The 23,033-nt window shown below is 38.0% G+C and overlaps 1 protein-coding gene across 2 annotated transcripts in view; it reads right to left on the bottom strand.

Moving 5' to 3' along the window:
• Nucleotides 1–5,214: 5,214 nt before the first annotated feature.
• The window catches only part of Mvl (solute carrier family member malvolio), a gene marked incomplete at its 5' end in the record, with an annotated part of 33,489 nt that continues 15,670 nt past the window's right edge, over nt 5,215–23,033 (bottom strand). For both annotated transcript variants that reach the window (XM_070091568.1, XM_070091569.1), the window contains 2 exon segments: nt 5,215–7,332; nt 16,521–16,591. In XM_070091568.1, coding sequence (XP_069947669.1) covers nt 7,218–7,332; nt 16,521–16,591 — 186 coding nt within the window.

Genomic DNA, 23,033 nt, shown 5'->3' with positions numbered 1-23,033 from the left:
GAGGAACTTTTAAATGTTAAGGAAGAAACAGAGGCAGTAATTTCATGCACTGGTCAGGGAGGTATACCATCTTTTAGGAGTGATGAAGAGCAGAATGTAAGTGTGGGGGAGGTACGTGAGGCATTACGTAAAATGAAAGGGGGTAAAGCAGCTGGAACTGATGGGATCATGACAGAAATGTTAAAAGCAGGGGGGGATATAGTGTTGGAGTGGTTGGTACTTTTGTTTAATAAATGTATGAAAGAGGGGAAGGTACCTAGGGATTGGCAGAGAGCATGTATAGTCCCTTTATATAAAGGGAAAGGGGACAAAAGAGACTGTAAAAATTATAGAGGAATAAGCTTACTGAGTATACCAGGAAAAGTGTACGGTAGGGTTATAATTGAAAGAATTAGAGGTAAGACAGAATGTAGGATTGCGGATGAGCAAGGAGGTTTTAGAGTGGGTAGGGGATGTGTAGATCAGGTGTTTACATTGAAGCATATATGTGAACAGTATTTAGATAAAGATAGGGAAGTTTTTATTGCATTTATGGATTTAGAAAAGGCATATGATAGAGTGGATAGAGGAGCAATGTGGCAGATGTTGCAAGTATATGGAATAGGTGGTAAGTTATTAAATGCTGTAAAGAGTTTTTATGAGGATAGTGAGGCTCAGGTTAGGGTGTGTAGAAGAGAGGGAGACTACTTCCCGGTAAAAGTAGGTCTTAGACAGGGATGTGTAATGTCACCATGGTTGTTTAATATATTTATAGATGGGGTTGTAAAGGAAGTAAATGCTAGGGTGTTTGGGAGAGGGGTGGGATTAAATTATGGGGAATCAAATTCAAAATGGGAATTGACACAGTTACTTTTTGCTGATGATACTGTGCTTATGGGAGATTCTAAAGAAAAATTGCAAAGGTTAGTGGATGAGTTTGGGAATGTGTGTAAAGGTAGAAAGTTGAAAGTGAACATAGAAAAGAGTAAGGTGATGAGGGTGTCAAATGATTTAGATAAAGAAAAATTGGATATCAAATTGGGGAGGAGGAGTATGGAAGAAGTGAATGTTTTCAGATACTTGGGAGTTGACGTGTCGGCGGATGGATTTATGAAGGATGAGGTTAATCATAGAATTGATGAGGGAAAAAAGGTGAGTGGTGCGTTGAGGTATATGTGGAGTCAAAAAACGTTATCTATGGAGGCAAAGAAGGGAATGTATGAAAGTATAGTAGTACCAACACTCTTATATGGGTGTGAAGCTTGGGTGGTAAATGCAGCAGCGAGGAGACGGTTGGAGGCAGCGGAGATGTCCTGTTTAAGGGCAATGTGTGGTGTAAATATTATGCAGAAAATTCGGAGTGTGGAAATTAGGAGAAGGTGTGGAGTTAATAAAAGTATTAGTCAGAGGGCAGAAGAGGGGTTGTTGAGGTGGTTTGGTCATTTAGAGAGAATGGATCACAGTAGAATGACATGGAAAGCATATAAATCTATAGGGGAAGGAAGGCGGGGTAGGGGTCGTCCTCGAAAGGGTTGGAGAGAGGGGGTAAAGGAGGTTTTGTGGGTAAGGGGCTTGGACTTCCAGCAAGCGTGCGTGAGCGTGTTAGATAGGAGTGAATGGAGACGAATGGTACTTGGGACCTGACGATCTGTTGGAGTGTGAGCAGGGTAATATTTAGTGAAGGGATTCAGGGAAACCGGTTATTTTCATATAGTCGGACTTGAGTCCTGGAAATGGGAAGTACAATGCCTGCACTTTAAAGGAGGGGTTTGGGATATTGGCAGTTTGGAGGGATATGTTGTGTATCTTTATATGTTTATGCTTCTAGACTGTTGTATTCTGAGCACCTCTGCAAAAACAGTGATAATGTGCGAGTGTGGTGAAAGTGTTGAATGATGATGAAAGTATTTTCTTTTTGGGGATTTTCTTTCTTTTTTGGGTCACCCTGCCTCGGTGGGAGACGGCCGACTTGTTGAAAAAAAAAAAAAAAAAAAAAAAAATATATATATATGGATTTGTCAGTTAAAAATAGGAGAGGAGAGTTATTAAATGGAGAGTTAGAGGTATTGGGAAGATGGAAGGAATATTTTGAGGAATTGTTAAATGTTGATGAAGATAGGGAAGCTGTGATTTCGTGTATAGGGCAAGGAGGAATAACATCTTGTAGGAGTGAGGAAGAGCCAGTTGTGAGTGTGGGGGAAGTTCGTGAGGCAGTAGGTAAAATGAAAGGGGGTAAGGCAGCCGGGATTGATGGGATAAAGATAGAAATGTTAAAAGCAGGTGGGGATATAGTTTTGGAGTGGTTGGTGCAATTGTTTAATAAATGTATGGAAGAGGGTAAGGTACCTAGGGATTGGCAGAGAGCATGCATAGTTCCTTTGTATAAAGGCAAAGGGGATAAAAGAGAGTGCAAAAATTATAGGGGGATAAGTCTGTTGAGTGTACCTGGTAAAGTGTATGGTAGAGTTATAATTGAAAGAATTAAGAGTAAGACGGAGAATAGGATAGCAGATGAACAAGGAGGCTTTAGGAAAGGTAGGGGGTGTGTGGACCAGGTGTTTACAGTGAAACATATAAGTGAACAGTATTTAGATAAGGCTAAAGAGGTCTTTGTGGCATTTATGGATTTGGAAAAGGCGTATGACAGGGTGGATAGGGGGGCAATGTGGCAGATGTTGCAAGTGTATGGTGTAGGAGGTAGGTTACTGAAAGCAGTGAAGAGTTTTTACGAGGATAGTGAGGCTCAAGTTAGAGTATGTAGGAAAGAGGGAAATTTTTTCCCAGTAAAAGTAGGCCTTAGACAAGGATGTGTGATGTCACCGTGGTTGTTTAATATATTTATAGATGGGGTTGTAAGAGAAGTAAATGCGAGGGTCTTGGCAAGAGGCGTGGAGTTAAAAGATAAAGAATCACACACAAAGTGGGAGTTGTCACAGCTGCTCTTTGCTGATGACACTGTGCTCTTGGGAGATTCTGAAGAGAAGTTGCAGAGATTGGTGGATGAATTTGGTAGGGTGTGCAAAAGAAGAAAATTAAAGGTGAATACAGGAAAGAGTAAGGTTATGAGGATAACAAAAAGATTAGGTGATGAAAGATTGAATATCAGATTGGAGGGAGAGAGTATGGAGGAGGTGAACGTATTCAGATATTTGGGAGTGGACGTGTCAGCGGATGGGTCTATGAAAGATGAGGTGAATCATAGAATTGATGAGGGAAAAAGAGTGAGTGGTGCACTTAGGAGTCTGTGGAGACAAAGAACTTTGTCCTTGGAGGCAAAGAGGGGAATGTATGAGAGTATAGTTTTACCAACGCTCTTATATGGGTGTGAAGCGTGGGTGATGAATGTTGCAGCGAGGAGAAGGCTGGAGGCAGTGGAGATGTCATGTCTGAGGGCAATGTGTGGTGTGAATATAATGCAGAGAATTCGTAGTTTGGAAGTTAGGAGGAGGTGCGGGATTACCAAAACTGTTGTCCAGAGGGCTGAGGAAGGGTTGTTGAGGTGGTTCGGACATGTAGAGAGAATGGAGCGAAACAGAATGACTTCAAGAGTGTATCAGTCTGTAGTGGAAGGAAGGCGGGGTAGGGGTCGGCCTAGGAAGGGTTGGAGGGAGGGGGTAAAGGAGGTTTTGTGTGCGAGGGGCTTGGACTTCCAGCAGGCATGCTTGAGCGTGTTTGATAGGAGTGAATGGAGACAAATGGTTTTTAATACTTGACGTGCTGTTGGAGTGTGAGCAAAGTAACATTTATGAAGGGATTCAGGGAAACCGGCAGGCCGGACTTGAGTCCTGGAGATGGGAAGTACAGTGCCTGCACTCTGAAGGAGGGGTGTTAATGTTGCAGTTTAAAAACTGTAGTGTAAAGCACCCTTCTGGCAAGACAGTGATGGAGTGAATGATGGTGAAAGTTTTTCTTTTTCGGGCCACCCTGCCTTGGTGGGAATCGGCCGGTGTGATAATAAAAAATAAAAATATATATATATATAGATATATATATATATATATATATATATATATATAGATATATATATATATATATATATATATATATATATATATATATATATATATATATATATATATAGATATATATATATATATATTATAGGTAGTAGGTTGGTAGACAGCAACCACCCAGGGAGGTACTACCGTCCTGCCAAGTGAGTGTAAAACGAAAGCCTGTAATTGTTTTACATGATGGTAGGATTGCTGGTGTCCTTTTTTCTGTCTCATGAACATGCAAGATTTCAGGTACGTCTTGCTACTTCTACTTACACTTAGGTCACACTACACATACATGTACAAGCACATATATACACACCCCTCTGGGTTTTCTTCTATTTTCTTTCTAGTTCTTATTCTTGTTTATTTCCTCTTATCTCCATGGGGAAGTGGAACAGAGTTCTTCCTCCGTAAGCCATGCGTGTTGTAAGAGGCAACTAAAATGCCGGGAGCAAGGGGCTAGTAACCTCTTCTCCTGTATATATTACTAAATGTAAAAGGAGAAACTTTCGTTTTTCCTTTTGGGCCACCCCGCCTCGGTGGGATACGGCCGGTGTGTTGAAAGAAAGAAAGAATATATATATATAGGTAGTAGGTTGGTAGACAGCAACCGCCCAGGGAGGTACTACCGTCCTGCCAAGTGAGTGTAAAACGAAAGCCTGTAATTGTTTTACATGATGGTAGGATTGCTGGTGTCCTTTTTTCTGTCTCATGAACATGCAAGATTTCAGGTACGTCTTGCTACTTCTACTTACACTTAGGTCACACTACACATACATGTACAAGCACATATATACACACCCCTCTGGGTTTTCTTCTATTTTCTTTCTAGTTCTTATTCTTGTTTATTTCCTCTTATCTCCATGGGGAAGTGGAACAGAATTCTTCCTCCGTAAGCCATGCGTGTTGTAAGAGGCAACTAAAATGCCGGGAGCAAGGGGCTAGTAACCTCTTCTCCTGTATATATTACTAAATGTAAAAGGAGAAACTTTCGTTTTTCCTTTTGGGCCACCCCGCCTCGGTGGGATACGGCCGGTGTGTTGAAAGAAAGAAGATATATATATATATATATATATATATATATATCTTTCTTTCTTTCAACACACCGGCCGTATCCCACCGAGGCGGGGTGGCCCAAAAGGAAAAACGAAAGTTTCTCCTTTTACATTTAGTAATATATACAGGAGAAGAGGTTACTAGCCCCTTGATATATATATATATATATATATATACACACACACACACACAACAATATAAGGCTTGCTGCTACATGAATTTTGGAGATTTAACAAAAACAAAAAATCTTAAGATTTCTCTGTAAATGCTTGATATTAGACATACAAGACAAAAAAAAATTCACAATACACAAATAACCCGCACATAAAAGAGAGAAGCTTATGACGAGCCGCACATAAAAGAGCTTCTCTCTTTTATGTGCGGGTTATTTGTGTATCGTTCCAGTCACGGTATTGTGCCTTTTTGTTATTTAAAAAAAAAATTGTCAGAACCAGTGCAGTAAATACAATTAGGCATTCAGATAACCTTGTTTGTCTTCAGTGATCTCCTTTTGTGTTATACTGGAAGACTAAAAAGTAAGTTTTTGGTTTCCAATAATTTGCTAAATCCCATTTAAAATTCAAAAGAACCAGCAACAAAGTGAACCTTCCTTAGCAATCTTCCTTTACTTACATGTTTAATTCCATTATTTGATCATTTTACACTAAAATTATTCCCTTTTTAATGCTATTCATTACAAATACAGAGACTAATTAGTTATCACAGAGAAAAAAATGTGCAGCATATTATTTTTAAGCGAGTAATAAAGCACCTAACTAATTTGAGCTTGCATTTCTCTTTCGAATCAAGATTATTATGTCACACTATACCCAAAGTTATACTCTGATAATAGTTTAATACCAAACTTCTGTAAAGGGAAGAGCATTGGTTTATGTACTTCTTCCATACCCACTAAATCCCCAACTACTGAACTTCATTTAGGTGCAACACAAGACTAAGAATACCTTCTGGCACTCATTCTAAACATGTCTAGCAACAGGAAGAGTACCCTTAATATACATCACAACAAACAAAAAAAGAGTATCCACAGTGTATAGCATATTAGATAGAAATGGTACCCAAAGCTAGCAGCACACTGGACAGAACATGTATACTAACAAGAAACAATATACTGGACAGAAAGGTTACCCAAAATCAAGTGTACATCATGAAAAAAAGGTACCCTTTGGAAGTAGTACACTTGACACTAAACCTTTAAAGAAGCATGTCAATACACAATATACAATACACAATACAGTTATTTAAGCATGTCAATATATCTGTATAGATATGCTTCCTTTAAGGAATAAATGTAATCCTATATTATAATTACAATATTGCTGTATTATAATAAAATTTATCTAAATTTACAGTAGCATATTATGAAGTACTGAATACTGCTAAAAAAAAAGGTTCTCAAAAAATCAGATATTGTTATGACTTGAAAATAAAGAAATTTCAGTGAAGAGTATTCCACTTGACTTAGAGATTTTAATGATTAAGTTCCATGCTGATATCTTGAGATCTGTGAGAAACATTAAGTTATATTGAAATTCATGTAAAATTAGTTACTATAGCCTTAAACAACTATTACAAATTTATGAACACTAAGCTTATTTAACAAATGAATAAAGTCATCAGAAGATTTTCATGTTTCACAGAAATTAGTGACATGGTCAGAACATTGGATATAGCAAAAGATGTGTACACAGACCTTTTCTTTATGCAATCAAGATATTTGAAAAAGAGACATGGACAAAATGGCTTTAAATTTGGGCACTAACTGGCCAAACATAAAAAAAAAATAAATGTAATGAAATTTAATAAAATACTAGGTGCCTACAATAAAAAGAGCATCTCCTATGCACTGATTCCACATAGTAATAGCTGAGAAGAGAATCAGTGTTAAATAATACAAAGTCATAAATTAAGATTTAAAGCTGTTATAAACATGCATTGTCAGTAGCTTGTGTTTGAAGATTGATAAAAGGGTCACACTAATCATGCCATGACCTCAGGCTCTACAAATTAGTACAAAGCCCACATTAAGCCATGACCTCAGATTTCTACAGATAAAATGAGATATAACTGTTGAATTATTAAGAGAAACACTAATAGCCAAACCACAAATTCATGCTCAGCCCATTAGTACGAAGCCATCATCAACTTTCGTGCCATGCAGATTTACATCTCCGTGTCAATAGAGTTATAATGCAGATGGTTTGTCCGTGCAGCATCCAAAGAGTCACTATTTGTATCCAGCCCAGAGTCATTAAGAGGGTTCCTCTGTTTGATAGCTCTATTAAAGGATTATAAGAATTAGGACTTGCTTAGAAAAATGGAACAGACAAAAATTTCTACAGATAAAAAGATTTCTACAGATAGAATATAAGTGACTATTATTATAATCTTCAGTTAAAATAGAACAATTACAAGATAAAAAGCATCTCGTCATTACGTGTTCTTTCCTTTATCCAGGAGCTTTATCAAGCCGTAACGGCTTGATAAAGCTCCTGGAGAGCAAAACATTGCCACAATAAAATGTCACATTAGTTGCACTAGTGTCCTTTTACTTAACATAATGTTGAGTAGCAATAATGTTGAAAGATAAGTTATGGCAGGAAAAGAGGGAATATAAATGTATAAATTCAAGGATTATGTGGAGTAAAATAAGGGATTGATGTGAAGTGGGTTATAATAAGTGTTTATGCACCTGGAGAAGAGAGAAGTGTAGAGGAGAGAGAGAGAGATTTTGGGAAATGTTGAGTGAGTGCATGGGGAGTTTTGAACCAAGTGTGAGAATACTTGTGGTTGGAGATTTCAATGCTAAAGTGGGCAAAAATGTTGTGGAGGGAGTAGTAGGTAAATTTGGGGTGCCAGGGGTAAATGAAAATGGGGAGCCTTTAACTGAGCTATATGTAGAAAGAGGTTTGGTAATAATACATATTTTATGAAAAAGATGATAAATAAGTATACAAGGAATGATATAACACATAATGAAAGTAGTTTGTTAGATTATGTGTTAGTGGATAAAAGGTTGATGGGTAAGCTTCAGGATGTACGTTTATAGAGGGGCAACTGATATATTGGATCATTATTTAGTTGTAGCTACAGTTAAAGTAAGAGGTGGATGGAACAAAAGGAAAATGGCAACAAGAGAGGTGAAAGTGCATAAACTAAGGGAGTATGAAGTTAGGGTGAGATATAAGCAACTATTGGCAGAAAGATAGGCTAGTGCAAGTAGGAGTTGTTGGAGGGTTGAAGAGGGTTGGAATAGTTTTAAAAATGCAGTATTAGAATGTGGGGCAGAAGTTTGTGGCTATAGGAGGAAAGAAGAGTGATTGGTGGAATGATGAAGTAAAGAGAAAAAGGTAGCTTATGAGAGGTTTTTACAAAGCAGAAGTGTTATAAGAAGAGCAGAGTATATGGAGAGTAAAAGAGAGGTGAAGAGAATGGTGAGAAAATGCAAAAGGAGAGCAGATGATAATAAAATGTATGAAAGAGGGGAAGGTACCTAGAGACTGGCAGAGAGCTTGTACAGTACCTTTATATAAAGGGAAGGGAGACAAAAAAGATTGTAAAAATTACAGGGGAATAAGTTTACCGAGTATACCAGGAAAAGTGTACGGTAGGGTTATTAATGAAAGAATTAGAGGTAAGACAGAGAGTTAGATTTTGGATGAGCAAGGAGGCTTTAGAGTGGTTAGGGAATATGTAGATCAAGTGTTTACATTGAAGCATATATGTGAACAGTACAGTATTTAGATAAAGGTAGGGAAGTTTTCATTGCATTTATGGATTTAGAAAAGGCATAGGATAGAGTGGATAGGGAAGAAATGCAGATGTTGCAAGTACATGTATATAAAATAGGTAATAAGTTACTAAATGCTGTAAAGAGTTTTTATGAGGATAGTGAGGCTCAGATTAGGGTGTGTAGAAGAGAGGGAGATTACTTCCCAGTAAAAGTAGGTCTTAGACAGGGATGTGTAATGTCACCATGGATGTTTAATATATTTATAGATGAGGTTGTAAAAGAAGTAAATGTTAGGATGTTGGGGAGAGGGGTGGGATTAAATTATGGGGAATCAAACACAAAATGGGAGTTGACACAGTTACTTTTGCTGATGATACTGTGCTTATGGGAGATTCTAAAGAAAAGTTGCAAAGGTTAGGGGACGAGTTTGGGAGGGTGTGTAAGGGTTGAAAGTGAAAATAGATAAGAGTAAGGTGATGAGGGTATCAAATGATTTAGATAAAGAAAAATTGGATATCACATTAGAGAGAGGAAGCATGGAAGAAGTGAATGTTTTCAGATATTTGGGAGTTGACGTGTCAGCAGATGGGTTTATGAAGGATGAGGTTAACCATAAAGCTGATGAAGGAAAAAAGGCGAGTGGTGCATTGAGGTATGTATGTCTTCTTTCAACACACCGGCCGTATCCCACCGAGGCGGGGTGACCCAAAAGGAAAAACGCAAGTTTCTCCTTTTACATTTAGTAATATATATAGGAGAAGAGGTTACTAGCCCCTTGCTCCCGGCATTTTAGTCGCCTCTTACAACACGCATGGCTTACGGAAGAAGAATTCTGTTCCACTTCCCCATGGAGATAAGAGGAAATAAACAAGAACAAGAACTAGAAAGAAAATAGCAGAAAACCCACAGGGGTGTGTATATATATGCTTGTACATGTATGTGTAGTGTGACCTAAGTGTAAGTAGAAGTAGCAAGTGGTATGTATGTGTAAAGACAAAAAACATTTTTTATGGAGGCAAAGAAGGGAATGTATGAAAGTATAGTGGTACCAACTCTCTTATATGGGCATGAAGCTTGGGTTGTAAATGATGCAGCGAGGAGGTGGTTGGAGGCAGAGGAGATGTCCTATCTAAGGGCAATGTGTGGTGTAAATATTATGCAGAAAATTTTGAGTGTAGAAATTAGGAGAAGGTGTGGAGTTAATAAAAGTATTAATCAGAGGGCTGAAGAGGGGATGTTGAGGTGGTTTGGTCATTTAGAGAGAATGGATCAAAGCAGAATGACATGGAGAGCGTATAAAACTGTAGGGGAAAGAAGGCAGGGTAGGGGTCATCCTCGAAAAGGTTGGGGGAAGGGGGTAAAGGAGGTTTTGTGGGTGAGGGGCTTGGACTTCCAGTGTGTGTGAGCGTGTTAGATAGGAGTGAATGGAGACGAATGGTTTTTGGGAACTGACGAGCTGTTGGAGTGTGAGCAAGGTAATATTTAGTGAAGGAATTCAGAGAAACTGGTTATTTTTATATAGCTGGACTTGAGTACTGGAAATGGGAAGTCCAATGCCTGCACTTTAACCCGTAATCAGTCCAAACGTACATATATGTTACCTACCGTAGTGCCCCAACTTTTTTGAGAAAAAAAAATAGTTTGTTTTTAATAGGAAAAAAGAGCATATGGTACCCAGGCATCCCCAATTAATTTAATATGGCGCACAGTGAGTGTGCACACCCATTCTCTCATATCTAGGTGACTCAGGCTTATCATGGCAATGATAAATGTATGACCAATAAAACGTATATATACGTCTGGGGCACTAGCGGTAAAAACGTATAGTATATACATTTGGACCGTTTACGGGTTAAAGGAGGGGTTTGGGATATTGGCAGTTTGGAGGGATGTTATAAATCTTCATATATGCTTCTAAACTGTTGTATCTGGGTGCCTCTGCAAAAACGGTGAATATGTATGAGTGAGGTGAAAGTGTTCAATGATGATGAAAGTATTTTCTTTTTGGGGATTTTCTTTCTTTTTGGGTCACCCTGCCTTGGCGGGAGACAGCCGACTTGTTAAAAAAAAATTGTTGATAATTCTAACAACATTAATACAATTAAAATGGTGTCCTGACAGAAGATGAAAAAATAAACTTTATTTATAGTATGTATATATATTAGTATGTATATATATTAGTAGTAGGTTGGTAGACAGCAACCATCCAGGGAGGTACTACCGTCCTGCCAAGTGAATGTAAAACAAAAGCCTGTAATTGTTTTACATGATGGTAGAAGTGCTGGTGTCTTTTGTCTGTCTCATAAATATGCAAGATTACAGGTATGTCTTGCTACTTCTACTTACACTTAGGTCACACTACACATACATGTACACGTTTATTTATACACACTCATCTGAGTTTTCTTTGATTTTATCTTAATAGTTCTTGGTCTTATTACTTTTCCTTTTATATCCATGGGGAAGTGGAATAAGAATCTTTCCTCCGTAAGCCATGCGTGTTGTAAAAGTCAACTAAAATGCCGGGAACAATGGGCTAGTAACCCCTTTTCCTGTAAAGATTACTAAAAAGAATAATAATAAGAAAATTGTCAAAGTGGGAAGTCTGAATGTGCGTGGATGTTGTGCAAATGATAAGAAAGAGATGATTGTGGATGTTATGAATGAGAAGAAGCTGGATGTCCTGGCTTTAAGTGAAACGAAGCTGAAGGGGGTGGGAGAGTTTCAATGGAGAGGAATAAATGGGATTAGGTCAGGGGTTTGAAATAGAGTTAGAGCTAAAGAAGGAGTAGCAATAATGTTGAAGGATAAGCTATGGCAGGAAAAGAGGGACTATAAATGTATTAACTCAAGGATTATGTGGAGTAAAATAAAGATTGGATGTGAAAAGTGGGTTATAGTAAGCGTGTATGCACCTGGAGAAGAAAGAAGTGTAGAGGAGAGAGAGATATTTTGGGAAATGTTGAGTGAATCGTGGGGAGTTTTGAATCAAGTGTGAGAGTAATGGTGGTTGGGGATTTCAATGTTAAAGTGGGTAAAAATGTTATGGAGGGAGTAGTAGGTAAATTTGGGGTGCCATGGGGAGCCTTTAATTGAGCTATGTGTAGAAAGAGATTTGGTAATAAGTAATACATATTTTATGAAAAAGAGGATAAATAAATATACAAGGTATGATGTAGCACGTAATGAAAGTAGTTTGTTAGATTATGTATTGGTGGATAAAAGGTTGATGGGTAGGCTCCAGGATGTACATGTTTATAGAGGGGCAACTGATATATCGGATCATTATTTAGTTGTAGCTACAGTTAGAGTAAGAGGTAGATGGGAAAAGAGGAAGGTGGCAACAACAAGTAAGAGGGAGGTGAAAGTGTATAAACTAAGGGAGGAGGAAGTTCGGGGGAGATATAAGCGACTGTTGGCAGAAAGGTGAGCTAGTGCAAAGATGAGTAGTGTGGGGGGGGGGGGTTGAAGAGGGTTGGAATAGTTTTAAAAATGCAGTATTAGAATGTGGGGCAGAAGTTTGTGGTTATAGGAGGGTGGGGGCAGGTGGAAAGAGGAGTGATTGGTGGAATGATGAAGTAAAGGGTGTGATAAAAGAGAAAAAGTTAGCTTATGAGAGGTTTTTACAAAGCAGAAGTGTTATAAGAAAAGCAGAGTATATGGACAGTAAAAGAAAGGTGAAGAGAGTGGTGAGAGAGTGCAAAAGGAGAGCAGATGATAGAGTGGGAGAGGCACTGTCAAGAAATTTTAATGAAAATAAGAACAAATTTTGGAGTGAGTTAAACAAGTTAAGAAAGCCTAGGGAAAGTATGGATTTGTCAGTTAAAACAGAGTAGGGGAGTTAGTAGATGGGGAGAGGGAGGTATTAGGTAGATGGCGAGAAAATTTTGAGGAACTTTTAAATGTTGAGGAAGAAAGGGAGGTGGTAATTTCATGCACTGGTCAGGGAGGTATACCATCTTTTAGGAGTGAAGAAGAGCAGAATGTAAGTGTGGGGGAGGTACGTGAGGCATTACGTAGAATGAAAGGGGGTGTAAGTGTGGGGGAGGTACGTGAGGCATTACGTAGAATGAAAGGGGGTAAAGCAGCTGGAACTGATGGGATCATGACAGAAATGTTAAAAGCAGGGGGGGATATAGTGTTGGAGTGGTTGGTACTTTTGTTTAATAAATGTATGAAAGAGGGGAAGGTACCTAGGGATTGGCAGAGAGCATGTATAGTCCCTTTATATAAAGGGAAAGGGGACAAAAGAGATTGTAAAAATTATAGAGGAATAAGTTTATTGAGTATACCAGGAAAAGTGTATGGTAGGGTTATAATTGAAAGAATTAGAGGTAAGACAGAATGTAGGATTGCGGATGAGCAAGGAGGTTTCAGAGTGGGTAGGGGACGTGTAGATCAAGTGTTTACATTAAAGCATATATGTGAACAGTATTTAGATAAAGGTAGGGAAGTTTTTATTGCATTTATGGATTTAGAAAAGGCATATGATAGAGTGGATAGAGGAGCAATGTGGCAGATGTTGCAAGTATATGGAATAGGTGGTAAGTTACTAAATGCTGTAAAGAGTTTTTATGAGGATAGTGAGGCTCAGGTTAGGGTGTGTAGAAGAGAGGGAGACTACTTCCTGGTAAAAGTAGGTCTTAGACAGGGATGTGTAATGTCACCATGGTTGTTTAATATATTTATAGATGGGGTTGTAAAAGAAGTAAATGCTAGGGTGTTCGGGAGAGGGGTGGGATTAAATTATGGGGAATCAAATTCAAAATGGGAATTAACACAGTTACTTTTTGCTGATGATACTGTGCTTATGGGAGATTCTAGAGAAAAATTACAAAGGTTAGTGGATGAGTTTGGGAATGTGTGTAAAGGTAGAAAGTTGAAAGTGAACATAGAAAAGAGTAAGGTGATGAGGGTATCAAATGATTTAGATAAAGAAAAATTGGATATCAAATTGGGGAGGAGGAGTATGGAAGAAGTAAATGTTTTCAGATACTTGGGAGTTGACGTGTCGGCGGATGGATTTATGAAGGATGAGGTTAATCATAGAATTGATGAGGGAAAAAAGGTGAGTGGTGCATTGAGGTATATGTGGAGTCAAAAAACGTTATCTTGGAGGCAAAGAAGGGAAAGTATGAAAGTATAGTAGTACCAACACTATTATATGGGTGTGAAGCTTGGGTGGTAAATGCAGCAGCGAGGAGACGGTTGGAGGCAGTGGAGATGTCCTGTCTAAGGGCAATGTGTGGTGTAAATATTATGCAGAAAATTCGGAGTGTGGAAATTAGGAAAAGTTGTGGAGTTAATAAAAGTATTAGTCAGAGGGCAGAAGAGGGGTTGTTGAGGTGGTTTGGTCATGTAGAGAGAATGGATCGAAGTAGAATGACATGGAAAGCATATAAATCTATAGGGGAAGGAAGACGAGGTAGGGGTCGTCCTCGAAAGGGTTGGAGAGAGGGGGTAAAGGAGGTTTTGTGGGCAAGGGGCTTGGACTTCCAGCAAGCGTGCGTGAGCGTGTTAGATAGGAGTGAATGGAGACAAATGGTACTTGGGACCTGACGATCTGTTGGTGTGTGAGCAGGGTAATATTTAGTGAAGGGATTCAGAGAAACCGGTTATTTTCATATAGTCGGACTTGAGTCCTGGAAATGGGAAGTACAATGCCTGCACTTTAAAGGAGGGGTTTGGGATATTGGCAGTTTGGAGGGATATGTTGTGTATCTTTATACGTATATGCTTCTAAACTGTTGTATTCTGAGCACCTCTGCAAAAACAGTGATTATGTGTGAGTGTGGTGAAAGTGTTGAATGATGATGAAAGCATTTTCTTTTTGGGGATTTTCTTTCTTTTTTGGGTCACCCTGCCTCGGTGGGAGATGGCCAACTTGTTAAAAAAAAAAAAAAAAAAAATGTATATATATTGGAAGGACTCATTTCTTCTGGCCCTTCCTTGATGCAGACACACACACCAGCTTTTTAACAGAATCTAACCTATTGAAACTAACCTTACTCTTGCACTCTTCCCTACCCCCTCACTCACTCCTACCCTTTGCACATCCCTCTCTATAGTACTGTATGACCCTTTCAGATTTAGTGCTTAACTTGATTATATCATTATTATTGTGGTTTCTTCTGGAATGAAAGTGGCAATAACATATTTTCCACATAAATATTGTATAAACCAGTGATAACTTTGTCTTCAGTAATTGAAAGACTGAATTTGATAGTATGTGCATATAGAGTCAATACTATGCTAATACTGTAATAGTCCTAATATATGTTTATTGTATCATCGTAACTTTCAGGAACTTACCATACCTGGAGAAGAACTTTTAGAATTTGACAAGAAAAGAATTGTGGAGGAATCAACCCATGCATCTTCCTCATGTGAGGCAGTCACTTCTAATGTAACAGTGAGGCCAAGATATCTAGTAAAAGATCTAGTTAGGATTATTGTAATACTGGGTGATGCAGTGGTAAAGTATTTACCACACACACTAGGGATGTGCATAGGTCAACTGCCACACAATTCCACTCTCCTCATTTTCTTAAAGTTCCTCTCCAGGTATGGTCATTTCATGAAAATCAATGATATAGTAATCACAGGTATTAACATCAGTAAACACCACTACTAAATTATAACTTAAATACAGACTAAGGTAAATAGTTACTGTTAATAGCCCATAAGTATGGTAAAGTATATGTGGGAACTCCTTTTATTCCAGAACAAATCTTTGGAGAAATGTCACACTTGTGATGCCTTCAACCCTTTAAAACACTTACAATACAGACTCAAGCAAGTGTTGAGGTGTGTACATAGCTTGCCACTGACATTAATAAAATTATTCCTACAGAAGTAACAATACTGCACTCTGAACATCCATGGGCATAGGAAAGTATTTCCTTCAAACCACTATCCAAAACACACAATGACTCCATACTCAGCCTAACTTGTACCTCACAAGGACTCTTTCCTGACAGTCAAACTGGGAGTATTCATTAATACATTCTGGGGCAAATAAGACTAACAGGCACAGCAATCTACAATATTAATAAGAAATTTGCCAGCAATATATAGAAATTTTTACTACTACATTGATCTGCAAGCTTTGCATGCAGTGGTGGAATGCAAAGATCTATATTATACACTACTTTATAATAAATATGCAAAAATCCATGCATGTATCTTTGATCAAGGCAGAATAGTAAATCATATGTGAACAGAAATAGCTAAATGAAATAATTACAGCATATACAGTAGACCCCCGGTTAACGATATTTTTTCACTCCAGAAGTATGTTCAAGTGCCAGTACTGACCGAATTTGTTCCCATAAGGAATATTGTGAAGTAGATTAGTCCATTTCAGACCCCCAAACATACACGTACAAACGCACTTGCATAAATACACTTACATAATTGGTCGCATTCGGAAGTGATCGTTATGCGGGGGACACTGTACTATATGTTAATACAGTCAAAGTTTACTATGGTGAATAGACCCTACCTATCATTCCATGGAATTTCTATTCCCATTTTTTTTTTTTTTTTTTTTTTTTGTACTCCAGTTCAGAAAATAATGAAATCTGGGAGCAGAGCTCATGAGTCACAGATATCCCGACTCAGTTACACACAACGAGCAACTGGACATAAAACAAAATTGACAGATGAGTTTATGAATGAAAAACCTGGAATATTGAGTGAAGAACTATACTGTACAGCAGAGTGCTTCTCACCTATTTAGATTTGTCGTGTCATCTCCAACACTGAGCTGATATGTTGCTGTACTCAGATGCTGGGATATGAACTGTGTAAAAGGGAAATGCAAAATATTAATAATTTAATGAGTTATATTTTGTAATTATTCAAAGTAAAATACAGTGCAATATACATGGTGATATAAAATATTCATCAAATTCATTTTCTATGTCAAAAACTAAAACACTGATTTTTTTTAAATATTTCTAAAAAGTAATATTCATTATATTTATATTCTAGACAAATACTTCTAAAACACTTTTAGAACCATTCTCACATATACCGTATTTTGTGGCTTATAAGACGCGGCTTATAAGACTTGTTTTAGTTTTAATGGCTTGGCATCAGACATAAATGGGAGAGCTACAGCCTACCCCACACCCCAAACTTATAGCTCCTGTCACTGACCTTCAGTTTATAGGACGCAGGGTGGTTTTTGGAGATATTTTATGGAAAAGAAAATGTGTCTAATAAGCCGTGAAATACGGTATATATATACAGTGCATAAAATGCTGTGAAAAGGAATGGGTTTTTCATAACAATACATTTTGAAGAACTAAAAATATTTTCTCTGTACCTCAGGAATTATCACTCTTCAATTTTAACCCTAATAACAGTTTAAACCTACTATTTTTCACTAGTCTCAGACATCTTACTATTTCCACTCAGTTTTGGACCTCCTACAGCATTCCCTTCTCTACCAGATTCTCAAATGGCAGAGGATGCTGAATTGGAAGTGTCCCAGCAATTTGGACCCACTGTTACAAATCATAGTAGCTGGCATATAAAAAGTGGCAGTCTTCAGGGTTCATCAAACCAAGTCAAGGAAAATATCTTTCATTCTTTGAAACCTACTATTCTATCTTCAGGTAAACCTCTCAGGAATCCTACTAGCAAACTCTCCCTTCAACATACAGTCAGCTCTCTCAAAAAGCTCCTCTATACAGTGTGATTTTTCAAAATGTAATTGAAAAATGCATCCAAAATTGAATAGCACATAAAATAATGGCCTTTGAACATGCTGTTCAATTTTGCATGTACTTTCTCAACTGCATTTACATAAAAATGCACTTTGCTAAAAACTGCACAAAAACTAAACAGGTGAATCTTATAAGAGAACTTACTGTACCATAATCTAACAAACTTTAGAAATACAGAACAATATTTACTGGGTCAAATGATTTGGAAACCATGGATGAAGTCCCTGTTTAAAGAACTGTCCACTATTGCTCCAAACATGTCTAAACAATCTCATCTCCATCTACCACAAATGACACTATTGACCAACTGCTTCCCTCTATTATATGAGGCAGCTGTAACTGCTTTATCCCAAAACTTATTAACATGGAATTTCACCATAATGAAGTTAACTGTATAAAAAAATCCTCCTTAAAGGTCTGTCTAGTTCTTAAGTATTCTTTAAACATTAGGATTATTTTCCCCAAAATGCATCTGCATACTAGTAGCTTTCTTTTGCAGATAACAATGTTTAATTACATGTAAATTACATTATCTTTGTACCGCATAAAAAGTAAAAACAAATCTGAATTTGAACTGAATTTGATTTCTGGTAGTTCAAACAGGACTTTTTCTGCAGAAAGAACCCAAGCCCAGAGCCAAGCCTCATTATTACTCAATAAATCTCACATGACAAGAACAGGGAAGAGCAGCACTGAACACACCACCTCAGTATTAATGTAGATTAAAATTATTTTTTAAGCTTAAATTCACACAGAGCAACATAATTTTGTGATTCGAAATAAATTTCAACCATTGTCAGGCATGCTGGTGAGTGATGGATTATAGGAAATGAGAGAGAGCAAAGATCAGAAATGTGTGCACTGAAGGAAGCTGTTGGCAGAGACTTTATTAATTTATTCTATATTTAAATAGAATCCAACATTAATATACTCTTTGAGTACCAGTACAGTACTTGATGTGTAATTTTGCCATTGTTGTATAAAACAGAACCAGCAAGAGTGAATAAAAACAGTACAAGGTAGCTGATGGAAGGGACAACAAGATACCATGACTCCATCCAAAAGAAAAAAAAAATAAATTTTAACACACTGGCTGTCTCCCACCAAGTGGGAGATCTGACACTTAAATCATAGAAAACATTGTGCACATTTTAATCCAAAATGAGCGGTGGGGATGTTGCAGTTCAGAGAATAATTTGAACTGTGATGTTATCACATTTCTGGTAAGAGTTACTGAAGGAAAGATGATGAATACATTTCTTTTTCAAGTCACCTTACCATGGTGGGAGATAGCCAGTGTGTCCAAACAGTCCTAATCTAACTTCTGCCACACTATCATAAATTATGTTATAATTATCCATCCCCATACTGCCTACTGTGATCATCTTCTTTCAGCAAACCAGCCATATTCCACTGAAGCAGGGTGACCCAAAAAGAAAAACAAAAGAAAAACAAAAGTTTTTCTTTTTAACTTTAGTAATGTATACAGGAGAAGGGGTTACTAGCCCCTTGTTCCCAGCTCCCAGCATGTTAGTTGCCTCTTATGACATGCATGTCTTACAGAGAAAGAATTCTGTTTCACTTTCCCATGTGATATGTCTATTAAAATTTAATTCTACAATTTTTGTGCATATTGGCCCCACCTCTTTATTGGTTGTTACTAGGTTCACTTTCTCCTGGTTTTTGAGTCTTATTGTACCTCTTCTTAAAGCTACCTTCGAAAAGATATACCTTTGAAGAGTTTCGAGAGTTTATCTACTCACTGAGCCTGGCTCGTCTGGTGCTTGCCTGGTCAACCAGGCTGTTGCTGCTGGAGGCCTGCTGCCCCACATATCCATCACAGCCTGGTTGATCTGGCACCTGGTGAAGATACTTGTCCAGTTTCCTCTTGAAGGCTTCTACACTTGCTCCAACAGTGTTTCGGATATTTTCTGGTAAGATGTTGAAAAGTCTGGGACCCCAGATGTTGATACAGTGTTCCCTTATTGTCCCCATCGCACCCCTGCTCCTCACTGGGTTTATTTTACACTTCCTCTCATATCTCTCACTCCAGTATGTTGTTATGGCAGTGTGCAGATTTGGGACCAAGCCCTGGAGTACCTTCCAGGTATATATTATCATGTACCTCTCTCTCCTCCGCTCCAATGAGTACATGTTCAAGACTTACAGGCATTCCCAGTAGTGTAGGTGCTTTACTGGCTCAATGTGAGCCGTAAATGATCTCTGTATTTGTTCCAGCCAATATTTCTCCTGCCTTGAACAGGGCTGTCAGCACTGAGCGATATTCTAAGTGAGGGAGCAATAGTGATTTGAAGAGTGTCACCATCGGCATTATTTCCCTTGTTTTGAAAGTTCTCAATACCCACCCCATTATCTTCCTGGCTGTCGTGATCTTTGTCTTGTTATGGTCTTTAAAAGAAAGGTCCTCTGACATAATTATTCCTAGGTCTTTTAAGTGTTCCTTACGTTCTATTTGGTGACCCTCCTGAGTTTTGTATATAGTGCTCCTTTTGAGTTCTTCATTCTTTCCATACCTAAGCAGCTGGAACTTATCACCATTGAATGTTATGTTGTTCTCCACTGCCCACTGGAAAACCCTGTTTATGTCTTCCTGTACTTTTTCCTCTACCGTACTGACTTTCATGCTTATTTTAGTGTCATCTGCAAATGATGATACAAAAGTGTGCCGGGTGTTTTTGTCTATGTCTGCTATGAGGATGAGGAACAGCAGAGGTGCCAGGGCAGTGCCTTGGGGCACAGAGCTTTTGACCTCGCTGATGCTGAATTTTACCCTGTTCACTACTACACTTTGTGTTCTGTGTTAGGAAACCGAAAACCCATCTGCCTACCTTTCCCGTAATGCCCATGGCCTTCATTTTGTGCGCTATCACTCCATGATCACATCTGTCAAACGCCTTTGCAAAATCTGTGTAAATCACATCTGCGTTTTGGTCATCTTTAGTGCCTCTGTAATTCTGTCATAATGGTTCAGCAGCTGTGACAGACATGATCATCCTACTCTAAAACCATGCTGGTTCAGGTTATGTTGGTTGTGCTGGTCCATGAAATTTGTAACCTGCCGTCTCATCACTCTTTTGAAGATTTTTATGATGTGAGAGGTTAAGGTTACTGGTCTGTAATTTTTAGCTAGTGGTCTACTACCTCCCTTATGCAAAGGAGCTATGTCTGCACTCTTTAAGGCCTCCGGTATTTCACCTAGATCTAAGCTCTTTCTCCAAAGAATACTGAGTGCTCGTGCTAGTGGTACTTTGCACTTCTTTATAAATAGAGCATTCCATGAATCTGGTCCAGATGCTGAGTGAGTGGGCATGTTTTCCATTTCTTTTTCAAAATCAATGGGATTTGTACTAATGTCAGTTAGTTGGTCTGTGCGGCCTTCTTTTCACATCCAACCCTTATTTTACTCCACATAATCCTTGAATTTATACATTTACATTCCCTCTTTTCCTGCCATAACTTATCCATCAACATTATTGCTACTCCTTCTTTAGCTCTAACTCTATTTGAAACCCCTGACCAAATCTCATTTATTTCTCCCCACTGAAACTCTCCCACCCCCTCCAGCTTTGTTTCACTTAAAGCCAGAACATCCAGCTTCTTCTCATTCATAACATCCATAGTCATCTTTCTTATTATTCACACAACATCCACGCACATTTAAACATCCCACTTTGACGGTTTTCTTCTTTTTCTTTTTAGTAGGCTACACGGGAAAAGTAATTATACTAGCCCATTGTTCACAGTATTTGAGTTGACTTTTACAACATGCATGTAAGCTTAAGGAGGAAAGATTCTTATTCCACTTCCCCATGGATATAAAAGGAAAAGTAATAAGAACAAGAACTATTAAGATAAAATCAAAGAAAACTCAGATGAATATCTTCTTCTTTCAACGTACCAGCCGTATCCCACTGAGGTGGGGTGGCCCAAAAGAAAAAACTGAAGTTTCTCCTTTTAAATTTAGTAATATATACAGGAGAAGGGGTTACTAGCCCCTTGCTCCCGGCATTTTAGTCGCCTCTTACAACACGCATGGCTTACAGAGGAAGAATTCTGTTCCACTTCCCCATGGAGATAAGAGGAAATAAACAAGAACAAGAATTAGAAAGAAAATAGAAGAAAACCCAGAGGGGTGTGTATATATATGCTTGTACATGTATGTTTAGTGTGACCTAAGTGTAAGTAGAAGCAGCAAGACGTACCTGAAATCTTGCATGTTTATGAGACAGAGAAAATACACCAGCAATCCTACCATCATGTAAAACAAATACAGGCTTTCTTTTTACACTCACTTGGTAGGACGGTAGTACCTCCCCGAATGGTTGCTGTCTACCAACCTACTAATACTAATCTTTCTTTCAAATTTGTTGGCTACTTGTGAATTTTTCCAGTCACATTACTGTGACTTTTGGTTGTCAAACTTCATTTGTATAAAGTTATTTGTCTGCCTACTTAACCCCTTGACTGTTGCAACCCCAAATAGTGGTGTCTCCTGGTGATGTAAAATTTCCCAAAAAAAAAAAAAAAAAATTATTTTTTCTTGGGAAATGATAGAGAATCTTTTCCCAATTGTAATAACACCAAAAGAATGAAATTTGATGGAAAACTGACGGAATTACACTCTCGCGAAGTTAGCGACCTCGGCGATATTTACGAATTGGCAATTTTGCCCACTTTGAGCCCTATTTTCGGCTAATTCCATTGTTTCTTTAGAACTCCATTTTTTCTGTCGACTGAATATAAGAAACTGCCCATTTGCCAATTTCAACTACCCAATAACATGGTCAGAAATTTGCAATTTGGCCGATTTCATGAAAATTTAAAAATATGACAATTTCAAAATAGGGTCCAGAATGAACAATGCAGACATTCCTGGCTCTAAAATAAAATTACTTTTGTTCATCAGTCATGTCTCTAGGCCCCTCTGATATTACTCTTGCTTTCTATTTTGAATTTTTATTCAAACAAAAAATAGAAGATTTACTGTTATGCAGACTACTGCAATATTGTAATAATTGTATAAATAATGTCAACCCATTCATGACTGCATATTAGAATGGCTACCTGGACATTTATTGGAAAATGACATCATTTGTTTACTTTTGAACATTCGCAAAAATCAAACATTTCCCCTACTTTGAGCTCCATTTCAAGGTTCTTTTCATAATAAAACCAATCAAAATCACCTCTATTTCTATAATATGTCTTCCATTCTATCAAATGAGACCAAGAAAACGAGAATACAACCATAAATACTATACGAAAATAGACCACAAAGTAGGCATAACGGTAGGAGTTTTTTTTTCTCATTATGCACTGCATGCTGCAGGATTTTTTTTATATGGTGCACACTTATCACACAGACCCATTCTCTCACATGTGGGCCTACCAGCTTTCTCCTGCTTAATTTGAAGCTGTTAGACTTTATGAGTATATATACGTCAAAAACGGTGGCTCGTAAGATGTATATATACGACCAAAACAGTCAAA

The sequence above is a fragment of the Cherax quadricarinatus genome, chromosome 36 (genome assembly GCF_038502225.1).
Source record: "Cherax quadricarinatus isolate ZL_2023a chromosome 36, ASM3850222v1, whole genome shotgun sequence".
In the NCBI taxonomy this organism is placed as follows: Eukaryota; Metazoa; Arthropoda; class Malacostraca; order Decapoda; family Parastacidae; genus Cherax; species Cherax quadricarinatus.
Note: the sequence above shows the minus strand (reverse complement) of the source record. Positions and strands in the feature narration are given on the sequence as shown.